This window comes from Leopardus geoffroyi, chromosome C1, assembly GCF_018350155.1.
Source record: "Leopardus geoffroyi isolate Oge1 chromosome C1, O.geoffroyi_Oge1_pat1.0, whole genome shotgun sequence".
Lineage (NCBI taxonomy): Eukaryota > Metazoa > Chordata > Mammalia > Carnivora > Felidae > Leopardus > Leopardus geoffroyi.
In genome coordinates, this window is record NC_059328.1 from 46,315,590 (window position 1) to 46,339,148 (window position 23,559).

A 23,559-nucleotide genomic window follows, 5' to 3' on the forward strand; every position below is an offset into this window, starting at 1 on the left:
GTAGTTGGGAGAAAAGAAAACATATCATTTAATACCAGGAAGGGCATCGAAAACAGCCCAGTATATACACTATTAATCATTGCTACCAACTCCATCACTGTAGACACTGTATCATCTATATCCTCATCCATCATACAGGAGTGTCTGAGCAAGGCCAGCCACAGCGGCAGAAGAAACCCTTTAAGATATGCTTAGAAATTAATCTGCATACACTTCCAGCTTCAGAGACCGTAGGGAGTCTGTGGCCAGGAACCACACGGCCTGCCTTAAAGTATATAATCATATGCTTTGTGCAAAACTTGCCCACTGAGGAAAAAACTCTTTTGGTTTCTCTCTGGATTTTAAGTGATAGTGACTGAGGGACCTAAAAACATCACTCAACAGAAAGGACAGGAAGAGTCTGCCTGCCTGCCATGCAGGAAGCCCGCACTTGAATTCTTCTGTAACCAGGCATGGCTAGATCTCTACACTTAGTACAAAAAAGGATAGTTCTCTCTTACTGGTGAGTGAGTGAGCTCTGGGCATTGGGAAAGGCCCCACATCTGGAGGTATATTCACTTCCAACCTCTGCAACTCCACAGAGCTGTAGTTCCCTCATCTGGATGGCAGAGATGATAATATCTCCTTTGCGGATTCATTGACGATACTATTGACAAGACTTGGTTTGAAGTCTGTCTAAGCCTGGTTAAAAAGGTACATCGGGGCACCTGGGTGGCTCAGTCGGTTAAGCGTCCGACTTCAGCTCAGGTCATGAACTTGTGACTCATGGGTTCGAGCCCCGCGTCGGGCTCTGGGCTGACGGCTCAGAGCCTGGAGCCTGCTTCCGATTCTGTGTCTCCCTCTCTCTCTGCCCCTCCCCCACTCGCACTCTGTCTCTTCCTCTCTCTCTCAAAAATAAAGATTAAAAAAAAAAAAAAAGGTACAAAAGGCTCTTTTTGCTGAAAGCAGCTTAGATCGGTTAATGTACTTTCAATTCTTCCCTTTAAGCTTTCAGACAGAATAATGGTGCTGGGCACACAGTAGGGCCCTACACACACACTCATCTCCTTCCCAACGACACAGTGCTTTGTCCATACTCGCTAAACACCTGTTGGGCGCTGGGAGTTGTGAACAGAATGATGAGAAATGCCAAGTCCCAGACTGCAGGGAGTTTGCAGTCTGGTGGGATGTTCCAAGGAAGTAGATAATTTCAAGGTAATGTGTCAGGGACGGTGACAGGGGTCTCTGTGGGAGAGCAGAGAAAGGGAATCAGCTAGCTTTTGGCAAAGAAGCTTAAGGAGGGTTTTCTAAAGGGAACAGACCCCATCTGAATGAGAAAGGATAATCCAGGCAGGTGAAAGTATATGAGCAGAAAAGGAGAGGGGCCTGGGAGGTGTGAGCAGGTGGGCAGCAAAGCAATTTGTACGGAGTGTGAGAACGGAGAGCAGCAGGGAAGAGGCCAGCGAAGTGGACAGGACAGGGGTAACGTTGTGGTGGGACCAGACCCGGCCAGACCCTAGACACTTGCTTGTCTTCGGGAAAGAGGCTTTAGCATGTTTACAATATTTTATGTTATTTGGCGAAACTATGCCAATCCTTATGTTCCCTCCCAGGTTCATAAAAGAAATACTTGTGTTTAATCAATTCAAATGAAGCTTCTGGGCTTCCTCACAATTGGGGCTCAATGCTTTTAAAATGGCCTACAACTATTTTCAGTGGTAGGAAAATAATAAAATGAAGTTAATAATTAAGTCACACAATTTACATTTCAAATGCGTTTGAACTCGTGGCACACTTTTACTAACATCATAAATATAATTTATTGGCTAATTTTCTCCTTAAGCACAACTTTTAAAATAACCTTCAGTCTTGAGATATAGACTTTCCTCTTGCCAGATGATTTTCACTCAAGGATTAAACGAGAAAAACATGCAGGGGCATAAAACATAGATTGTTATTTCATTCCATTGGATTTGCTGTTTAAATAGAAACTTGAGTTAATTAAATTTTATAGAAAAGGGGGATTCTTATGGACATAAAATTAAAAATAATTCTAATAACCATATGTGATTGAGATCTGGAATAATATCTATTTTCACCACCCGCCCCCCGCCATGTTAGCCCCAGTCCTTTTTATGTGTAACCTAACAAACCATGTTCCATTTGATAATATTGTTGTAATTAATCATTTTAATGACCTCAAGAGAATTGAAACTAACCATTCACATTTGTAAAACATTTTATAGTTTATAATACATTTTCCAATACATGACCATCATGTTTGACGCTCAGTGAGCCCCGTGGTGTTGCACTTTGCACGTAAGCTGAGACCAGGAGGTGACACGACTTGTCTGTGATGTGGGAGTTAAAAGAAGCTAGGCTTGACCCACAGGCCACGCAATGCCTCGTTCGTCTGTCACTTGACAAGCCCTAGTTAGGTGGCATCCTAGATAATGGGAATGTGGCCACAATGTTCTCTAACCAGAAGCTGCGGTTCCTAAAAGGTCTGCCATGATGGACATCTGCCTGAAGGGCTCTCAACTGGAAGGCCAGCTCAATATGCCCATTCCCCTCTCCATTACCAGCACTTTAGACATCTTCAGGTAGAGATGTGGCTGTCGACGGCAGATTCTGCGGTCTTCAGGTCCCGGGTATTTTCCAGGGTAAGCAGATTGATACTGGAAGCTGCCAAGCCCAGTGAAGGGGACAGGGATAACTCGGTTGTTGAGGAGATATCGAGCCCCTCGATACCTCCCGTGGGCCAGCTACTCCACAGCCATTCTTTGATATGAACAAGCAATGGTTTCCGAATAGTATCTAGAGTGCTGTGCCACTGCTGTTTTCAAGAGGAGTCCCCTGGTCCCTCGTTCAACTAGACGGCTGCAAGCAGACTCCTAGGCCCCTCCTGCAGACAGATTCTGAAAGCGCCATTGATGAAGGCGGAGATGTCCTTGGCTGACCCCCAAAACACATTCTCACAGACACACTCCTTATGTTTTGGCATCAGGAGCTCCTTCATGCAGGAAAAGTTTGGAGCCCCTACTGTTCATCAGCTGCTGTACTGAGAGCAGGGGATATGGGCCTGCTCCCATCCCTACTCTCAGGGGCTGGTGGTTGGATGGAAAGACAAACCTATGGACAAAATCAGGGCGGTGTGATGGAGAGGACAGATACAGGGTCACAAAAGGAGGGGCCATCTCAGGCTCTTTGCACACGCTCTTCCTTTTACCGAGAACATTCAATTCCTTCCCCAATTGCCTTTCCCACCCATCCTTCCCGACACAAATCAGGGGATTCTTCTTTTTCTGGGCAGTGCTTCCTAACTCAGTTTGCACCCCATCCCACCATCCAGAATGGCTTATGTGACACTCTTAGGTCAGGCAGGGATTCTCAACCTTGGATGTACTTGGGGGAAAATACTGATGCCTGGTTCCTACCTCTAGAGATTCTGAATTAGGTGAAGTACAGCCTTGTAACTGCGACTTTAAACTCTCTCCTGGTGATTCTAAGTGACAGCCACGGTTGAGGACCCCCTGTCCTACAGGCTTCCCAAACACCCTATTCTCAGGGGTGATAATATGCACTGGCCTATGTATCAACGGATCTGAACAAACATCGGCAGCAGACCAGTGCCCCTAGTCCAGGGTGTATCAACTGAACAGAAGCCTCACCTGGTTTTTATTCAAGTCGGTGCACTTTGCACATCCTGTTTATGTGCCTGACCCCCTGCTATACTACATTGCACTACACTACACCAGGCTAACCTGTCCCGTCTTTCCTATGCTGTGCGGTGTGAGCTCCTTGAGGACAGAGTCTGTGCCCTCCTGCTCTACCGAACCTCTAGCATCTATCAGAGTTCCTGGGACATTCTGGGAGCTTGAAACATATTTGTTGGATGAAAACAAGAGCGTGTCAGTTCCTCTGCAACACAAGCTCAGCACGCACACACGTATCAACATACACATGCCATCTGACCTCATCACAGAGCTCACCTGTGAACATTAGACTAGACACCCCCGGAGCACAGCCAGCACCTGCCATTCATGCAGGCTGGATGAGAATATGGAAGGCATGAGAATGGCCAGAACGACCCTCATTTAACAAGAGCCCGGAGGCCTTACCTTTGTTGCCTCTAAAATCTCATCAAAGTCGGTCGGCAGGTTTCTGTTCTGTAACCACAAGGCATGACTTATGAGCATGAAATGAACAATGGGATGATGACGTGGAATGGTTAACCGGGCAGGGCCCTCTCCTTCTTACCGGGGTGGCCGCAGCAAACCGTTCTTCAAAATCCTCGAATGGATGGCCGTTCTGAAAGGGTAAGGGATGATGAATGAGGATGAAGAGCGTGACACACAGATGGCATGGATTTATGAGTGAGGATGATGGCATCTGCAGTTACGCCAGGCAGGAGCTGTGACCAGTGTACTAGGAAAGCCCTGGACGTGTTCCCAGCAGAAGCCGGTGATACAACACGGGCCTGATTAGGAAACACAGCAAGGGTAAGTTTGTAGGTTTCAAGCCTATCTTCCTGCGGTTACAGACATCACCCAGCCAGCCTCCATGGTTGGGTGGCGGGGGTCAGCGGATAAGAGCACGATGTTTACGCTCAACATTTTGGTTTTACAAATTAAAAATACTACCATGTGTTTCAGTCAAACTCTTTGGAGCCGTCTGTGACCAGCTGGTTTTGTAAGTGCCCTGCTGCATGCTGCCCCCTATGCTTGAAATGCTCTTCTTCTCACCTCTGCAAGCTCAAAGCCCAGCCGGAAGGGCACCTCTTCCATGAAGCCTTCCTTGATCCTCGGAGCTGAAAACCATCAGAGGGATGGGACATCCACTGCGCTTCCTGGAGCAGGGACCAAGCTGTGTTTATTCCTGAATCCTGGCTGCTCACGGAGGAAGTGGCACATAGCCATGCTCAAGAATACAGGAATGGATGCACGTTGTAGAAGTAGCTGGCAGGTGACCAAATCTAATCGTTTTGTTAATTTTCTCATTTTACTGTTTACGATTATTGAGAATTTGGCTAAACCACCTGATACTGCTGCAATGGTGTTCATTTATGTGGCTCAGCTGCAGGGGCCTTGAAGGGACACGAGCCTCTCCCATGAGGCTACGAGGCAGGCTCTAGATAAACACCCTGCAGAGTCACAAGCAATTCTAAGCTCCTGGAATGCCTCCCCCAGTAGCCTTGTGGTTGGCAGTCTCTCTGGCTTCCCAGGGCCTTAAGGTCCCTGTAGAGCTTACCAAAACCTTGCTCTTTTTGGTGCAAATGGCCCACTCTGGCCTCAGTCCAGGGAACCCAAAGCACTTCACTGTGGGTCCTAATAAAGGCACGTGTCTTCGGTCCTGCCCTGCTTTCTCTACCTGCCCCCTGCCTTGACCTTTCCCAAGTGATCTCCCGAGGTGCGCTATGTACCTCCTCCAGGACCTATAGTAACAAACTTCTCTAGTACAATTTCCTTTCAGTCTTTTGTTGTTCTCTCACCATCTGATACCTTGGCGGTCTGCTAAACGAATATTAATTACCAAAGTCGCAGTGATAATATATATTATAGATAATATACATAACATCTACTCTATATATGTTTTTAATCATCATGTTTTGGTCACTATGTACAAGCTAATTACGTTTTGGATGATATACAAGTAGTGCAGCATTAATATAAATCTGACAATATTAACACTGAAATGGAGTTATTATGCATGAACAGAAAGAACTGAATCATTTCCCACTTTGGAGGAGAGCTTCCTGTTGGCAATGAAGGAGTGGAGAAACCGTCCCCCATAATCATCTCCACCCTGTCTGCAGAAAAGGTGACTGTTAGGTCAGTCAGCCCCATTTACAGAGAAGCAGGGCCAAAGACCCAACGTGGCCGTGCCTCCCACAGCCACCACCAGTTCTGTCCTCAACCACCTGCTTCCATCAGGCCCTGGCTTGCCAGAGGTCAACTGTGGCAAAGAGGAGAGGAAGGGCAACCACATCAGATAACCACATAAATTATTGTGATGATGATTCTATTTGGCCAGAGGTGGAGAGAGGTAGTGAGACAGTATTAGCCTAAGTGATCCTGTAATCTATGGTGTGGCCTAAAAGGTTAAGGTTATGTCGCTACATCCTTTATAAATTCACACACTTCTAGGGATTTATGGCACAGCCCCTACCATCTAGCTCTGGGTCATAACTTTTAATAAAAACATTTTTTAGTGTCCAAAATCTCATTACATCTGTCCAATATAAAAAAGCAAATGGCTTCAGAGCATGATGGATGAATTAAATAAATTTGAAAAACAGCCTGTTGTAGACTCTCATAAAACCCCCACCATATAATGAATATGTGTGAGGATAACCAGCACTGGTGTGAGTCCGTCACTTTCCTGGTGACAGAAGAGGTGGCCTTTGGTGAGGTGTGGGGCTGCGGTGTGAGGAGGCCATTTCTATCCATTTAGACGAAGCTCGGTCTGGGCGTGTGAGGTGAGCAAAGGCATCTGTCAGGAGTCACGCAGATGTGGGCTGAACCCTGGCCATGCCACACGTGGGCTGTGCGATCTTGGACAAACCGGTCAGCCTCAGTTTTCTCGTCTTTAAAGTGCAGATGATAATGCTAACACTGCCTCAGGTTTATCGAGAGGATTACTTGAGATGTGTGTGTGAGGTCTCGTTTGGTGCTTGGCACATGGTAGATGTTCAATAAACAGTAGCTGTTCCTAGTATCGTCTCAGCCTGTGTCATTTGGCCCGCTTTTGGCATGCAGAGGCACACATTTTTTAATGTTTGGAAACGACTATTATATGACATTTGGAAAATGAAAGAGGAAGAAGAAGAAAAATCTTAAGGGAGGCCCCTCTTTAGAAAGTACCCCTGCCTGAGAGCCCAGACCAGATCCCATGTAGAAGGATGCCCCACACGTCCTGGCCCTCGTCCTGATTCCCTCAGTCCATTCTTTTTTTTTTTTTTTTTTTTTTAATTTTTTTTTTTCAATGTTTATTTATTTTTGGGACAGAGAGAGACAGAGCATGAACGGGGTAGGGGCAGAGAGAGAGGGAGACACAGAATCGGAAACAGGCTCCAGGCTCTGAGCCATCAGCCCAGAGCCTGACGCGGGGCTCGAACTCCCGGACCGCGAGATCGTGACCTGGCTGAAGTCGGACGCTTAACCGACTGCGCCACCCAGGCGCCCCTCTCAGTCCATTCTTGACCCTGCCTTCTTCCTTGAATCTCCTTTCTGGCCACAGTCTTGCCTGATCATCCTCCTGTCCTGTCACCACAAGCACCTTCCTGTTGTGATCCTGGCTCAGTCATTCCTTGGACCCCTTTCCTCCCGTCTGGGGCAAGCCTCAGGGATAGTCAGAGCATTGCATCCAGCCAGTGGGGAGATCGTGCCATCCATGCACTTCCTCCCCGTTGAGTCTCACGGCCAGGACCCGGAGTCCATTCCCAAGTCCTCCCAACTCACAGCTTGCTTTACCCACAATTACTATTAGAGTTTTCATTCATTCATCTTCAAGTCTTTTCCCCACCTTATAGATAGATTTCTCACACTTATTATGGTGGCAGGCATGCAGCTTTGTATTCTACTTTTCAAGACACAATACCAGCTCACATTTACTCAAACCATCCACTTCCAGTGAGGATGTAACAGAAGAGGCTCTCTTGTGTTGTTTCAAGACAGTTCTAGCCTGAATCTTCCTGAAGACATGGAAGTAAAGCCTCCATCGGGAGTCTATCTTCCCAGAGTCTCTGCTGGGAGCAGTGGGGACACTGTTGTCCCATAACTGAGTAAAGTAACTATTAAGACCAGACTCACGTTATTAATCTTACAGCCAATGTGACAGTGGATGAGATGGGACGTGAACACGTCAAAAAGGACGCAAATATATTTACGGCTGCCAAATCAGAACCTTGTGTGGTTCTCACCCCTGGCTGCACAAGGTAATCCTTTAGGGGAGCTTTCTCCAAACTACTGATGATGCCTGAGCCCCGCCATCAAAGATTTGGTTGTAATGGTCTGGGGTGGGACCCCGGCATCAGTCGGTTCTAAGAGATCCCCAGGTGACTCTAACGCGAAGCCAGACTTGGGAATCACTGTGCTGGGGAATGAACTCTCTGTAGGAATAATTAGTGAAAGTCCTACTGGGAAAACTGAACACATCTTGATTGATTCTATAATTGATTAATTAATTTCTTTAACAAACACTCACCGGGTACTTTTCACATGCCAAACTCTGGCTAGGCACTGGAGATACAGAGACGAATAATACGTGGTCCTTGTTATTCTGAAGCTCCGAGCAGGGCAAGAATATATAATCATTCTAGTTTGGGAGTGGGGTAGGAGTGGGATTGGGAGGGTGCAAGGTATCTAGATCTAAACTCAGAACTCAGGCCAAAGCTGCAAAAGAATGAATTCAATTACCCACTTAGAAAGCTCAAGAGAAATGGATTAACCTAAGTGAGTTGTAACTGCACCAAAGTGGCTACTATTAAGGCACGTAGTGATTCCAGGCATTCGAATGCATGTGCCTTTTCCTGGTGAGTGAGCTAACAAGGAAGACACATGCTAATGAAGATGAATTCCTGCTGTGGTATCTAGGGATTTAGCTTTTTGTCACCTTTAGCCAAGAGTGAACAGCTGTTTTCCTACTTCCTGACAGACAGACAGACAGGCAGACACAGGCAGATAGATAGACACACACACACACACACACACACACACACACACACACCTCTGTTTGGCAAATGAAGAACAAAGTGGGGGTGGGGGTGGAGTTGAGATAGGGAATGGAAAATTTGATGATAATAAATGATTTCTCCCAAGAGCAGCCATGTCCCATAGAACTTTCCGTGTGATGGAAATTTCTATGTCTGCAATATCTAATATGGTAGCCTATAGCTCCATGTTGCTATTGAGCACTTTAAATATGGCTACTGGGACTGATGAACTGAGTCTTAAATTTTATTTATTTTTAATTAATTTCAATATAAATAGCCACATGTAGCTAGTGGCTACTGTATTTACAGTTCGGCTAGCTCTCTCTCTATAAATATATGTTATTTATTTAAATTTATTTATTTTTGAGAGAGAAAGTATACAGTACAAACAGGAGAGGGACAGACAGAGAGGGAAAGAGAATCCCAAGCAGGCTCCACACGTCAGTGTAGAGCCCGACTTGGGGCTCGATCCAATGAACCATGAGATCATGACTTGAGCTGAAGTCAAGAGTCAGACATATAACTGACTGAGCCATCCAGGCACCCCAGAGAATATATATTTATAAAAACAACTTCCGGATGACTGAGAACTTTCTAAATCCTGGACATATTGCTTCCTTACACAGTCTCTTCTGTTCTTTTAAAGAATATCCCTACTTTTGTACTAACTGAAAAGATTCTGTTGGAGAACTGAATTCTTTACACTGTCTAGATGGTACCATGAAGACAAATGCATTTTACACAAAACAGCAGCCTTCTGGTGTAAAGGACTTTTTCATTGACTGAGCTAGATATTTGTGGGGTGGAAATTAAGATTCATGTTTCAAGAGGAAATTCATGAAGGTTCATTATCATTACAACAGCATGGAGTGCCATTTAATGCCAACATTTTCCAGGCCTACTGAGATTTGGGGCCCAATGGTCTTCTGGACCCAATGTCTTAATCTAATAGAAGAATCGTGCTGCTTTGAGGATATGTTTCTGTAATGACCAAAAAATTGCCTAATTACTCAAAGTTGGAACTCATTTTGGCAGGTAATGGCCCTCCTTTCCACAGCCACCATTTTAGGAGCATCCCAGAGGTTGTCTGGAAGGTTAGAGGGGCAGAGAAATGCTTAGACCTTACGATGAAAGTTACGTCTTCCTGGAAGTGCCTCCCAGCGTAATACATCTGTAAATCCTTGGACAATGAAATATCTATATCTGGCTTCCTAGAAATTAAGTTGGTCTTTGAAACAGCCTTCCCCGCCCCCACTTCTTTTTACTGTGGCAAGAACACTTAATGTAAGATCTACCTTCTTAACAAGTTCTAGAGTGTATAATACAGTACTTTTAATTACCGTCACAATGCAGGCTCTAGAACCTAGTCACCTTGCATAACTAGAACTTATACCACTGAATAGCAATTCCCACTTTCCCCTGCCCCCAGCCCCTTGTGACCACCATTCTACCCTCTGCTTCAGTGTGTTTGGCTATTTTATAGATCTCAGATAAGTAGTATCATGCAGCATTTGTCCTTTGTGGTTGGCTTATTTCACTTAGCGTAATGTCCTCAAAGTTCAGCCAACCTGCCACATATGGAAGCATGTCCTTCCTTATTAAGGCTGAAAAATATTCCATTGTGTGTTAGGTACCATATTGTCTTCATCTGTCTATCCACCCCCCTCCCTCCCTCCATCCATCAGTGGACATTCAGTTTGAAATGGACTGACTATGCAAGGAGAAATTCAGGATGGGGACTGGAGGTGAAAGGCGTTTGCTAGTGCTTTATTCAGGTGGCATGAGAAAGGTGGACCTCTTGGAAGGTCAGTGTGCTAAGCTGACCTGACCAGGCTAATGTGCACAAACAGGGGGCAGCTGGGGCTCCAGAATCTGACTCTTAACCGTTAAGCTTCCCAACTTTACCCTAATGTCAAGAAAACCCATTTGCTTGCATTTGAAAATAAAAGGTACTTCTAGGGTGAGAAGTTTGATGTTTTTAGGCCAGGCAGCATGGGGGAATGGAAAGAGGGATGTCTGAAACAGCAGCTTTCAGTTCAAACCGCTGCCTCATCATTGGCATTTCCCTGAAAACATCCTTCCTCACTCCAAGCCTCAGTTTTCTCCTTGAAACATAGGCCAATGTAGGGTTGCTGAGAGGAAACACCAAGAAGGTTGATGTATATGAATAAAATTAGCACAGTAGCTGGCAGAGTAAAATCTCAATGGATGACAAAACTACAGAAAGGGAAGGGATGATTGGAGGGAGGAAGGGAGAAAGGGGCAGAGGGACGAAGAGGAGGGAGAGATGGAAAGAGGGGGAGGAAGGAAAGGGATGAAGAGAAGGAAGGGAGGGAGGGGGACCGAGGGAGGGAGCAGGGCGGAAGGAAGGAAGGAGGGAAGCAAGCAAGCAAGGGAGGATATTTGCTTGGTAGGTGAGGGTAGACAGGTTCCAGGACATTGCATAGGTTTGGTAATACTGATCCTGGGAAGGGGCAAAGTCACCTCGAGGAGCTGAAGGTGCGACATGGCCTTCCTAGAACAGACAAAGCCCCAGCAGGCTCCTCCTCCGGCACCTTTCCCCCAGTGTTAACACTGGGGAGGCTGGACCATTCCGGGGGTCAGCCCCATCATTCATCCTCCTACCGCATGCCCTTCTCCTCTCTCCTTCTCCATCTCTATTTCAGGATTCAGTTGGCAACACCACAGTTTCAAGCCCAGATATTCTAAAACATAGCCATTATTTTCTTGACAAAATGCATAAGGATGGGGCTGGTGGCATGAGTTGTAGGCTGAGGGTGGCTTTTACAATAAGATACTCAGAGCTAAGTAAGTTTGATCTCAGTAACAGTGATGATGGGTAGGAGACGCGGATTGTGATTCCTACAAAATGGCGGGTGCAGTGTCTGGGGTGCAGTGGTGATGCCAGTGGTGTTTGTCATAGACTCTGATAGGCAGTCACTAAGTCACTCCACATCTATTTGTTGAGCAGCTAGGATAAGTCACAGTCCTTGACCTTATATCATCTGAGGGAGACGGAAAAGAAAACAGACAATTATCAAATGATTGGTGTTATGGGGTAACGTGCAACATGCAAAGCCTTCAGTACATAGCGCTTGGTTCACAGTAACGAACTGGTTCGTGCCAGTAACCGCTACCACTGTTGTCTTTATTAGGAAACACATGGCATCCGACCCCATCTTCGGGGGTCGGGGAAACTGGAGGCAGCCGACATTTTGAGATGGAGGCAGTGGTGGTATTGGGGATGTGACAGTATTAGTGATCATAAAGAGAGAGATGATGGTACAGGAATGTGTCTGGTGAGAGCCAAAATGGGGCCAGTGATGGGCATTAGGGAGAAATGCTGAAAACACCATCCTGGCCATTAAGTTTCTGTAAGAGCACTGCGATGACTTCATGCATTTACACTTGTGGAAGCTTCCTGGGCCTGACTCAGGACCTCATCCCAAAGCTCTAATAGTTGACAAGGAGAATTTTAGAATGTGGAGTCCCCTTTCTTGTTTTAGCTCCTTTGTTAGGCTGCAAGATGGCTTTAGTACTTGAGTGGCGGTCAGAGTGCAAACACAACTGCGTAGGTAGAGAGGGACAGAGAAAACCGAAAACCGAAGGGGAACAATTTCCCAAAGCTGGCAATTACTTGTTTTTAATGATCTCTTCCTTTATGGCATCTCCTTTTAAGAATCTATTATTCTAGTTCTACATTAGCAAAAACTCAAGGATTTTTTCAAAACTCCTAACAAGATTTGGCATCAAAAAGGGAGTGAATTAGACTCACAGTCATGCGAAATTGGCTCCTGTCAGCAGGATGACAGGATCTCAACACGAGAGTGGGGAGGAGGGCAGGGGATCTTCTCTGAGAGTCAGTCATCTCTTTCTTTGCTGGTGTGTGTCTCTTGGAGAGGCTACTCCCAGGATCCAGATGGCACCCAAACCGTAACAAGAAATACTGGATGCAGTTGAAATCAAGCGAGAGTAGCGGAGGCTCAGGCTGAGTGCAGAGCAAATCAGAGGAAATCACAAATGGAGAGATGTCACAGCAGAGGAAAAAATAGTCAGGAGGGCTTTGCCTGCTGCTCTGACAGCCGTTCCGTGCAACATGCTTTTCCTTTTCTTCTCTGGAAGAATGCAGATTTTACGTGCTTAGGCATTCATTTCCTTATTCACGTCTTCATTCCTGGATTCGATCCTCAAGGAATTCATTTAATAATTAATAAACTTTCTGACTGCTCACTATGAGCAAGGCCCAGTGCCAACATTGCAAGGACTGAGATGCTGTCCCTTCTCTGAGCTGGAACAGCCAAGCTACAGAAACTGGAGGCTTCCAATTCAGGCTGGAGCATGAGGAGTGTCACAACAGGGGTACCCCACAATGAGCAATTTCACAGAGGGTGTACCATTTTCACTGCTGCGATGCCATTCACAGGACTGAAGACATGGCAAACAACCAAAACCCGACGTCTATTTTTGGGCGAATGGAATTGGACCTCTTTACTCATCTCTTGAGTTTTCTTCGTTGTAAGATTTGGGAAATATCCATCTCACAAGACTAGGGGAACATTAGCTGGGGCAAGGTTTCGGGTAATAGCGTCATTAGCCTGGCACCTGACCTCCAAATATGTGTAAGACCTCCAAATATGTGTCTGCTTCTTTGGGTCAAATAGGAAGTCAACAATTTGGTGGAGTATTCTTTAGGAATACGATGATTCGTAGCACCTTGTGGATGGCAGTTTGAATAGATTCAGGAGTTGAAGAACTGCAGAGTAGTTGAATTAGAAGAGATTGAAGGGATCTCTGAGTCAACTTAACCCTGTATTTTTTTTTTTTTTTCAGATGAAGAAACTGAGGCCTCCAACTTTTTCAAAATCATGACGTGAATGGCAGAGCTGAGATGAAACCCCAAGTTCTGACTCCTAACCTAGTTCCTTACTACCCTAGCACAATTCCACTCCTAGGTGTGCACACTAAGAGAAAACAGTAAATCAGAGCGGAGAAACCTGGCACACATTTTACAACAAGAAAACTAAGGCCTCAAGGAAAGCCTGGCTTGCTCATATGTAAAACAGCGAGGAAAATGGCTACTTCATAGATCTCCAAAGATCAGGTGAGGCAGTGTTCACCTACAGAATAGACATGGAAGGCAGCCCAAAGGTTTGGAGTCAGGAAATCTCGAAGAGCATTATCCTCCACTATCTGATTGATTGGTCAACATACAAACAGTTTGCAACTTTGTGTCATAATTTCACATGCCCTCCTAACAGGTCTCTCAGTATATTTCTCACCCTCAGGCTCTGGTACAAGCTACTCCCTGCGACTGGCTACCCTTCCCATCCTTGTTCATCAGGAGAACTGTAACACATCCCTAGAGACTTGGGTCTAGTTACCTCTTCCAAACCTTCCTCCAAAGTCCTAAGGATGGTGATTAGATGATCCTCCCCTGGGCATCGTACATGTCAAGCTTCACTGGTTCTCTCTTCGCCACTATAGACTAAGACTTTGTAGAAACTAAGTTCCTTTTACGGGAAACTGTATCTTACTCATTTTTGTATTCCTAAGATCTAGATAGCCCAGTGACTAGCACACAACAGGAAATTATACTGAATTGACAAATTACAAAAAAAAAAAAAAAAACAGAATGAGGGAATGGATGAACTTGTTTATATAAGAGAATAGGAAACTGAACAGAGAGAAACTTGGTTATAGCATGACTTACTAAGCAGAGGGTATGGTAGTCCATATGGTGTTTCCAAATGCTCGGCATGTACGTGTGTGCACATGTATGCACACACACATACACACACTTGCTCGCTCACAAAGACTTGGCATTTACTATTATAAACTCTAGAAAGGATCTCATATTCACTCTGTCACTTGACCCAGTGAGGCTTTGCAGTCAGGGTAAATGGCCTTTGTTCTGATTTCAAAGAAATAGTAAGGAGATGTTCCAGAAAAAGTTATAAAAAAAGAGATAGGCTATCCTTCTAGCCCTTCTAGAATCTGGATGGCATTTTTATCTGAATTCTTCAAGTCCTCCCCATTAGTGAGATCCATTGGTTCTCCCCACTAATTGACATTGACTAATAATGTCAATCTGTGACATTCCTCACTACTTGAAGTTGAGCCAATATCTGATCTTATCACCCTCCCCCTTAGTTGCTAGAAATTGTATCCCATACTATTTGGCCTCTCAAGCTTAATACGTCCAAAGAACTTTGGATCTTTTCCAACACATTCTTTCCTTGTCTTTTGATGTCTGTAAAGGCCACCAACTCATGCTTAGATGCTTAAGCCCTCAGATGTACAAGGTACACTTGACACCTCCTCTCCCGCACCTGGACACCCAACCATTCACTAAGAAATGCTGTCTCCAGGGGCGCCTGGGTGGCGCAGTCGGTTAAGCGTCCGACTTCAGCCAGATCACGATCTCGCGGTCGGTGAGTTCGAGCCCCGCGTCGGGCTCTGGGCTGATGGCTCAGAGCCTGGAGCCTGTTTCCGATTCTGTGTCTCCCTCTCTCTCTGCCCCTCCCCCGTTCATGCTCTGTCTCTCTCTGTCCCAAAAATAAATAAACGTTGGAAAAAAAAAAAAAAAAAAGAAATGCTGTCTCCAGGCTCTGACTGCCTCTCTTCATCTTTTCTGCTGCCTTCTCTTTTGCCTAGACTTCTGTTTTTACTCTTGCTCCTTAAGTTAATCTCTAATACATCAGTCACGATGGTATTAAAAAACCAGATCAGGCTTACTTCCCTGCCTAAAACGCTCCACTGTCTTCCATTATACTTGGAATAAAACCCAAACTTTGCACCACTGCCTGTAGGACTGTCCACACCTAGTTGCCACCTGTGTTTGAGCTCACCCTCCACTCTCCCCTTTCCCACTGTGCTCTGGCCAACACTGGTCTTCCCTCTGTTCTTCATGGACCGCTGGGACATGCCTTTGCCCGTGCTTTCTCCTGTTCCTGTTTCACTGGTTTCTTCTCATAATACAGATCTCTGCTCAGCTGTCACGTCACTAGGGAGACCTCCTCTGACCATTTCTCCCCAAGTAAAAGAGTAGCCCCACCTCTCACCACGTTATCCTGTTTGGTTTTATGGCTCGCACTCATGCTCTATTAGTATTTTTTTTTTTCAACGTTTATTTATTTTTGGGACAGAGAGAGACAGAGCATGAACGGGGGAGGGGCAGAGAGAGAGGGAGACACAGAATCGGAAACAGGCTCCAGGCTCTGAGCCATCAGCCCAGAGCCCGACGCGGGGCTCGAACTCACGGACCGCGAGATCGTGACCTGGCTGAAGTCGGACGCTCAACCGACTGCGCCACCCAGGCGCCCCAACTCTATTAGTATTTTAACTGGTTTGTTGGCAGCCTTCCCCTGTGGGGTGTGAGCTGGGCAAGGGTTGGGACATGGTCTGACTTGTACAGCACCTGTGCCTAGCACAGCACTCAACACGCGGTGACCCGAGACAACTATCAGTGGAATGGGTGAGGAGTGGATGCCTGAACACAGCAATGCACAAGTGACCAGAGATTGGTTCTAGCAGGTGCCGTCCAGTATTGCAGAAATGATGCGCCGAAAGCAACAGGGCCACTCTGTGCCTACTACTACAGCAAAAAAACCCAAAATAACAACAAAAAAACTTCCTGTTTGTTTTCTGGTGCTGGACACCCTATCTCTGAAGACTAGGGAGCTAGGGTCAATGTGGCATATGTGAGGAGATCCTACAATGACCTCACAGGCAGAGACCCTCTTTACCTGCATGTTGGCTACGTTCCAGGAAAGACCTTGTTAATTTAAACTAGTCAAGATACTCTGGATTAGGTCACAAGTGGTTGAGATCTTTCTTTCTGGTTTGGGTAGATGCATAAAGCCCCCAAATGTACAAGTGACTCTTGATTTGTCTCTCTCCCACACCCTGACATACAATCATTCATTAAGAAATGGTAATTCTATCTCTGGAACGTATCCCAAGCAGTCCATTCTGGTCTGAAGAGGAAGGAAAGGTTTTAATATTAATACTAAGACCTCATCCCTCCTTGGCCAGGCAGGGGTCATGCAGGACAATAATAACAACAGTTAATGTTCAGATGGAGCTTCTTCTGTATGTACAGACACTATTCTAAAGTGCTTTTACTTATTAACTCATTTAATTATTGCAACGGACACAGGTGCTGTTGCTATCCTCATTTTCAGAGGAGGAAACTGAGGGACAGAAGGATTAATTAACTTACCCAAGGTCATCCAGCTAGTAAATGGTGGAGCTACAATGTTCACCAAAGTGGGCTAGCTTTGGAGTGTGTGCTCTCAACTACTCCACTATGGTGAGGAGAACAAAGGGTGTCAGACGATCTGTGTTTTAAGACTAGGGAAAGAGGTAAGGGCTCTGGAAGGAGCAACCACAGTTTAGGAGCCCGCCCTGCCACAGTGCACCCCAATCTTTTCTGGAGGACCCTGGTCAGATCACGCTGAAAGTGTTACCCTTGAAATTCTGACTGGGGTCATAGGGGTGGAACCTTCTAGGTGACTATGGAACGAACAACAGAAAAATAGCCAGAAAGACAAGGCTAGGAGATTGAAAACTATAGGAAAGTGGGAACGAACCAAGAGTATTGGGCTGGCAGCATACAATGGCGGGAAAGAGGAGTAACAGAGACAAGGACAGCTGCCAACATCCTGGGGGGAAGCACGGTGAGGCGCTGACAGAGCCCCGTGAGAGGTGGGAACGAGGGCTGGAGCAGGGAGAACGTGTACCAAGTGAGTTAATGTCCTCTTAATAGGAGCCATTCTTCGCATACAAGTCAGAAGCAAGGGATGCTTCCTTCAGAGCCAGACTTTATTTCCCTCTCCCCATAGCGTCTCCACCTCAGTCTTCTGGTCCATAAAGTGGGGCAAATCATAGATGCTTTGTTCATTAAACCAGATAAACTTAGCGGAGCATCAGACTGCATTGGGGAGCTTTATAAATCTCCCTTTACATACATACACATGCACACGTGAGCCATACAAAAGCAGATCTAGGGGGTGGGGCCGAGGAAGCTGCCTTTTTAAAAGCATCACAAACGACTGCTGGGCAATGCAATGTTGGGATTCACTGAACCACATACAGCTGGCCAAACAACGCATGTACTCCCCAGCCCCCAGTAAGTGCTCAGCTAATGTTCATTTCTTGCCTCCTTTCTAAGTCATTGCAAAATCAGGTTTTGCCATGGCTGGGTACTGTCACCAACATATATTTTTGTATTCTCCATGATCATTCATCTCTTTCTTCTTTTTTGCAACCAGAGTTTGCTCATTATTCTTGTGTAACCACTAATAATGGCAGTTAGGGAGAAAGAAAGAGCCTCTGCGTGATGATTTATCCAGAAAAGCTGAATTACTGTACCAAGAGAGAATGAGTGTCAGCATCAATGGATATTTATGGGGAAACTGTATATTATAGCTGTGCTCATTAGAGATGCTGGAGTTAAGGTTCTGTGAATGTTAATGGTCTGTATTAGAGGAATAATGATAGACTCACAGCAGCGGCAGTGAACAGATACCCTGGACTACATTTTTTCACCACATAACAGATCTCCAAGTAATCTGATTTATTACGCCCGCTGAAGGAGCGAGCATGTACCAGGGCACCTCTGTCTCGTGGGTAGTACTGGGCTTGTTTCCACACGGGGACAAAACTGGTACGGAGTGCCCACAACAAGATGGACAGATGCTTCCTGCCTTCTGTTTGAAATCTCCTGTGTTGTGGTCTTTGAGACAGGGTAGCCCAGTTGGGAAGGACATTCACTGGCTTTGGGTAAGGTGGCCCTACATTCTGGTCCACTTAAGACAGCTCCTGTTCATGTCTATTGTCCTGATGTCATTGTTAATAGCACACCCCTTTTTTGCATTCAAAAGTGACCCACTTTGGACGATAAACTAGGTCACCCTCATTTTAAGTTCAGAGAGAACTAGCTTAGATTCTTAGGGATGCCTCTTCCAGCTGTGCTAAGTGATTTAACTTCTCTGATCTTTAATAACCTTTACCGTAGAGAAGAGACCTACTTCTTATGGTTGCTTGGGAGGGTCCTGAAATAGTGCATTAAGTGCCTATCTCATTAAGTGCCTTGCTTTCTTTGGTAGTTACAAATGTTGGTTATCCCTGCCCTATAGCCATGAAACTCTCTTGTAGGTTCAGCCCTACCCCAGACTCTCAGGTTACACTTGATCTTGTTGACATTGCTTAGCCATGGAGAATTAAAGGCACTCTAGCCCCTCACTCTAGATACTGAAGTCACTCCCACCCATAGACCACAAGCACCGTCGGGGCTAGGCCACATCTTATTCCTTCTCCTATCTCTTGAAGCACTTGGTATAGTCCTATGCCCATATAACAGCTCACGATAATAATTACGGCTAACATTTATTGAGCACTTACTATGTGCCAGGTGCTACTCATATAGAGTTATACATGTATCACCTTATTTAGTCCTCAGGAGAATTCTATGAGGTAGGCACCACGGTCATTACCCACGTTTTATGAGTGAACACGCTATCCGAGGTCGCACAGCTGGTAATTGAGGGAAAAAAATTTAAGGCCTACGTAGTCAGGCTGAAGGGGTCACACTTCTGTTTTTTGTTTGTTTGTTTGTTTTTAAATTTTAGGATGAGAGAGAGCAAGGACGTGTGAGCGGGGGAGAGGGGGAGAGGGAGAAAGAATCCCAAGCAGGCTCCACGAGAACCCAACGTGGCGCTCAATCCCATGACTGTGAGATCACGACCCGAGCCGAAATCAAGAGTCAGATGCTCAACCAACGGAGTCCCCCAGGTGTTCCAAAAGGCTCAGACTTCTAACTGAGATTCCATGTTGGTGCCAAGTAATCTTCCCCAGATGCTAACTGGTCATTCAGAAGAATCCAAAACATAAAGCACTTTGCTGAGTCATACAGCTAAGAAGTATAAAGCTCTGATTAACTTCAACTTTTTAAAAAATGTTTTTAAAACATATTTCTGAGAGACAGAGAGCAAATGGGATGGGCAGAGAGAGAGGGAGACACAGAATCTGAAGCAGGCTCTAGGCTCTGAGCTGTCAGCACAGAACCCGACGTCAGGCTCAAACTCACGAACGGTGAGATCATGACCTGAGCCAAATTTGGATGCTTAATCGAATGAGCCACCCAGGTGCCCCAAACTTCAAATTCTGTGCTGTTTTACTCCCTCCCAAAGAGCAGGCTCCCAATCTGTGTTTGCAAATTCAATTATAGAAGAACAAAGCTTCTAATGGAAATAATGTGAAGAATCTCTTCATCTAAACACCCCACTGCTCCCACCCATGGAATTAGCCAGTGGATTCTTTTGACAGTGGTTTTCACACTATCTTCTCTGGATCTCTTCCTTTCCAGAATCTTCTGTGCTTCAGAAAAGGATTCCAGGTGGGTAGGCCTTGAGGCTTCAACCCAGCTTCAACCACAACTCCTATTCCCATCTGTTTATATAAAAGGCTACTGGGCACAGGTCATTGCAATAATGGTGCCAGGATTTTATAAAAAGTTTGGAGACCATTCCTGCAGGAGACCGGTGGCAGGAATTTGAGCACAGCGATGGACTGATCATTGTTTTATCGAGATGTGATTTTTGCCAACACACAACTGAGCAAACAGGACACCAGGCAACTGCTTATGCAAGCACTTATCCCCTTCCACATTTGCATTTGTAGAAAACAAGTTTCGGGAATGATTTAACAGCGAGCTGTCTACAACTCTGCTTGATTCCTTCCATTCATGACAGAAACGGGGAAGAAAGAGCCAGATATCATTCAAAGTGATAATGTGACACTGCCCAAATGTGAGGCATGGACTGAGAACAGAGAGGAGGATGAAAGGGATTACCACTGTCTTTGGCAAGGACCTGAAGAGAGTGGATGGAAAGGCTGATCTACAAACACCCTTAGAACCTGGACACATAAAACAGCACGTATGTAAATGGCAGAGCTATAGGAGAGGAGACAGAGCACTCAGTCCCTATTGCCTGCTTACCCGACCTGCCAAGGCTTGCCACTTCAGAAGGAGCTTAGACCTTGTGTTTCTCTTACCCCCTCCCCCCACATCAGCAAGATCTTTCTAGACCTACTACTTTCTAGACCTACTTTCTAGATCTGAATGTCATTCATTCAAATTTACACATTTCCCTCCCTCCGTTCCTCTCCCTGTCTGCAGGGTGTCACCCGCAGCCCAGACCCAAAGTAATCCTTACTTGCCTACCCTTTGACCACTTTGCCCCTCAGACCCATTCTTGCCCTCCCTCTGCTCTGTGTGGTAGGACAGGGGGGTGGCCTTGTAAATTACATTGCCTGAGCTCCCTTGTCAACCCACTTTCACTTCGGTTTGGCCAACAAAAGGGGTAGTTGGACGCTGGATGGTGGAAAGAGGGGAGAAGCACTGAATTTCTCCCTGGCTCTCTTTATGCAGTATTCTGGCAGTGAACCTGGCCGTGAGTCTCCCTCACGGCTCTACTTTCCACCAGACAGCCAGCCCCTCTTGCCAAGGTCCCTGCGCCCTCTGCGGTCACAGTGCCCACTGGCAGCCCTGGTCCCTTTCTTTGTCCTTCCAGTCCTGGGGATGGTAGCAACTTCTGAATATTACTAATTTGGGTTGCTCCACTGCCCTCTGTTTGGCTTGTCAGCTCTCCTAACACCTTTGTAACTAGTTCTCCACATTAAATTCCCTCTATGAAATTACCTCGTGTGGGCTCTGTTTTCCTGACTTCATCCTGATAGATACACACAGATAATCCCATTAGCTTCTTAACGGTCTCTCCAATAGCCAAGCCACCTGTCGCAGGCCACCAAAGTGATACTGAGAATCACAACTCTAATAGTGCCACTCAACACCCGACAGCACCAGTGGCTTCCCAGCCAATCTGAGTTTCTGAGCATCGCATTCCAGGTCCTTCACTCCGTGGGGATGGCTTCCCTTTGTGCCCTGTCACCTGCTCACATGAAGGCATCCTGCAGTCCCACCACCCCAGACTCTTCATCAGCCCCCGGGATATGGTATGCTTTTCCATAGTTCAGTGCCTTTACACATTCAGTTCCCTCTTCCTGAATCCCGTTCCACTCTTTCTCTGTGCCAAGTTCCTATCATCTTTTAAGACCCTACTTCCTGGGTGAAGACCTCACTGAACTCCCTTGGGCAAAGTTTTCTGCCTCCCCACTATGCTCCCAGAGCATACTGTAGACAGCTTTTATGGCCCAGAGGATTACACGGATTGCAACCATTTTTACACATCTACCTTCTTGTGATCACTAAAATTCTCAAGCAGCCATCCTTATTCATCTTTATATTCCTAGTGAGTAGGCCACTTTAAGGCAGATAGGAGGTCCTTAGTAAATGTTTGTCAAATAGATGGATGAATGAATGAATCAATGAATGAATGAATAGAAGCTGTAAGGGAACTTGAAAACAAGGAGGGCTCTCCAGCAAATGGAGCTGTGGGATCACAAAAGTCATGAAGGTCTGTCACTGCAGGCATGTGGGCCAAAGCCAGAGTCAGACACGTTCATCTGTGCTCATCACAAATGTTCTGGAGGGATCCCTGCGTTGGTGAGAAGGCTGACCCAGCAGCTTTTAATGTCCTCACAAATTCTTGAGATTCCAGGGATTTAGGATTCTATCTCAGGACAGTTTTGTTAAGCACTGCAAACCGAAAGCCTGTCTAAGAAAAGCAAGACAGGGCGAGCTTCTATTTCCTTTGTGGAATATGCCGATGCAGATTCCTTTCCCTTAGTTCAGGAAGACCTCCTCTTGTGTGACATCTATGTTAACGGCATTCCGATAATTATAATTTCTCTACAATGTGGTGCTTAATGAGGAAGTGAAACTGACAAATGTTCAGACTAGATTTAATTCAATTATGAAACATCTTGATCCAGATTTCAGACTAAAGGAAAAACCAACTGCTGAATTGTGAATGAAAATTTATTTGCCATGAAAGACGGGGGCTGGTGGGGGTGGTTAGGAACAGTTGTCCAGAGAATTTCTGTAATTCTTCACTTTAATGGATTGACTCTTCCTACATTTGCAGCAGGGAAACTGAATTAAATCTAAGGCAAGGAAAATCAACTGAATACTGATGGTTGGGAGACAGGGGTCTTGCACAGAAACATAGATGTTTGGAGGGTGGGAGGCAGGGGAGGCCAAATGAGCAGCTCTCTGATTTTTGATTCCTTGAGATTTGTTCTTTGGGACTCACAGATATTTTTTTCAATGTCAGGATACAGAGTGCAGTGCATAGGCAGAGTGAGGGGTCAGGAACGAGTCAGACATGGGTGTGCCTCATGGGACTCCGGCTGAAGGGGGAGAGAGGTGTTCATAGCCACCCCCAGGGGCTAGCCTCAGCGTTGTTAATAAGGACTCAGAAGCAACGAGTAATGGGAGACAGAAACTGGCCTGAGTACTGACTCCAACCATGGTGAGGAAGAGGAGATGGGGGCTTGGCATTTTCTTGAATCCTAAAGGCAGTGTGTTTTAGTGGAAACTGTGTGAATCAGAACAGCTGAAGGTTCAATTTCGGGCTCTGTCACTTACCAGCTTTGTGACTGTATAGGACCTCTGGAAAGCCTCAGCTTCCTCATATATAAATGACATCTACCTTCCAGGTGTGACTACTGAATGAGATAGGCTGAGACCACAGTCTAGGCTGTCCATGGCACACAGTATCTACTCAATAAAGTCTACCTGCTTTTTCCCCAGCTAAGTTAGCTCAGACTCTCAGTGTGCAGGGCTGGTGGCCTAGCACTATAAGGCAAAGAAAGGAAGTGAAGGGAGCCTTGGACTTCACATGCGATCACTGGAGTTTTTACCCGATTCTCCCAGTGTGGCTCTTTTCCAGGACGCACCAGAG

General features: G+C 45.9%; 1 protein-coding gene across 22 annotated transcripts in view; it reads right to left on the minus strand.

Moving 5' to 3' along the window:
* The window catches only part of DAB1 (DAB adaptor protein 1), a 1,138,859-nt gene that overhangs the window by 30,791 nt on the left and 1,084,509 nt on the right, over positions 1–23,559 (minus strand). For 15 of the 22 annotated variants that reach the window (XM_045477573.1, XM_045477561.1, XM_045477556.1 and 12 more), the window contains 2 exons: positions 4,240–4,290; positions 4,101–4,148 (listed from right to left, as the gene is read on the minus strand). The exons of 4 other annotated variants lie outside the window; for them this stretch is intronic. In XM_045477573.1, coding sequence (XP_045333529.1) covers positions 4,101–4,148; positions 4,240–4,290 — 99 coding nt within the window. The remainder of the gene's footprint in view (positions 1–4,100; positions 4,149–4,239; positions 4,291–23,559) is intronic. 3 more of the 22 variants (XM_045477565.1, XM_045477563.1, XM_045477570.1) reach the window with 1 other exon arrangement.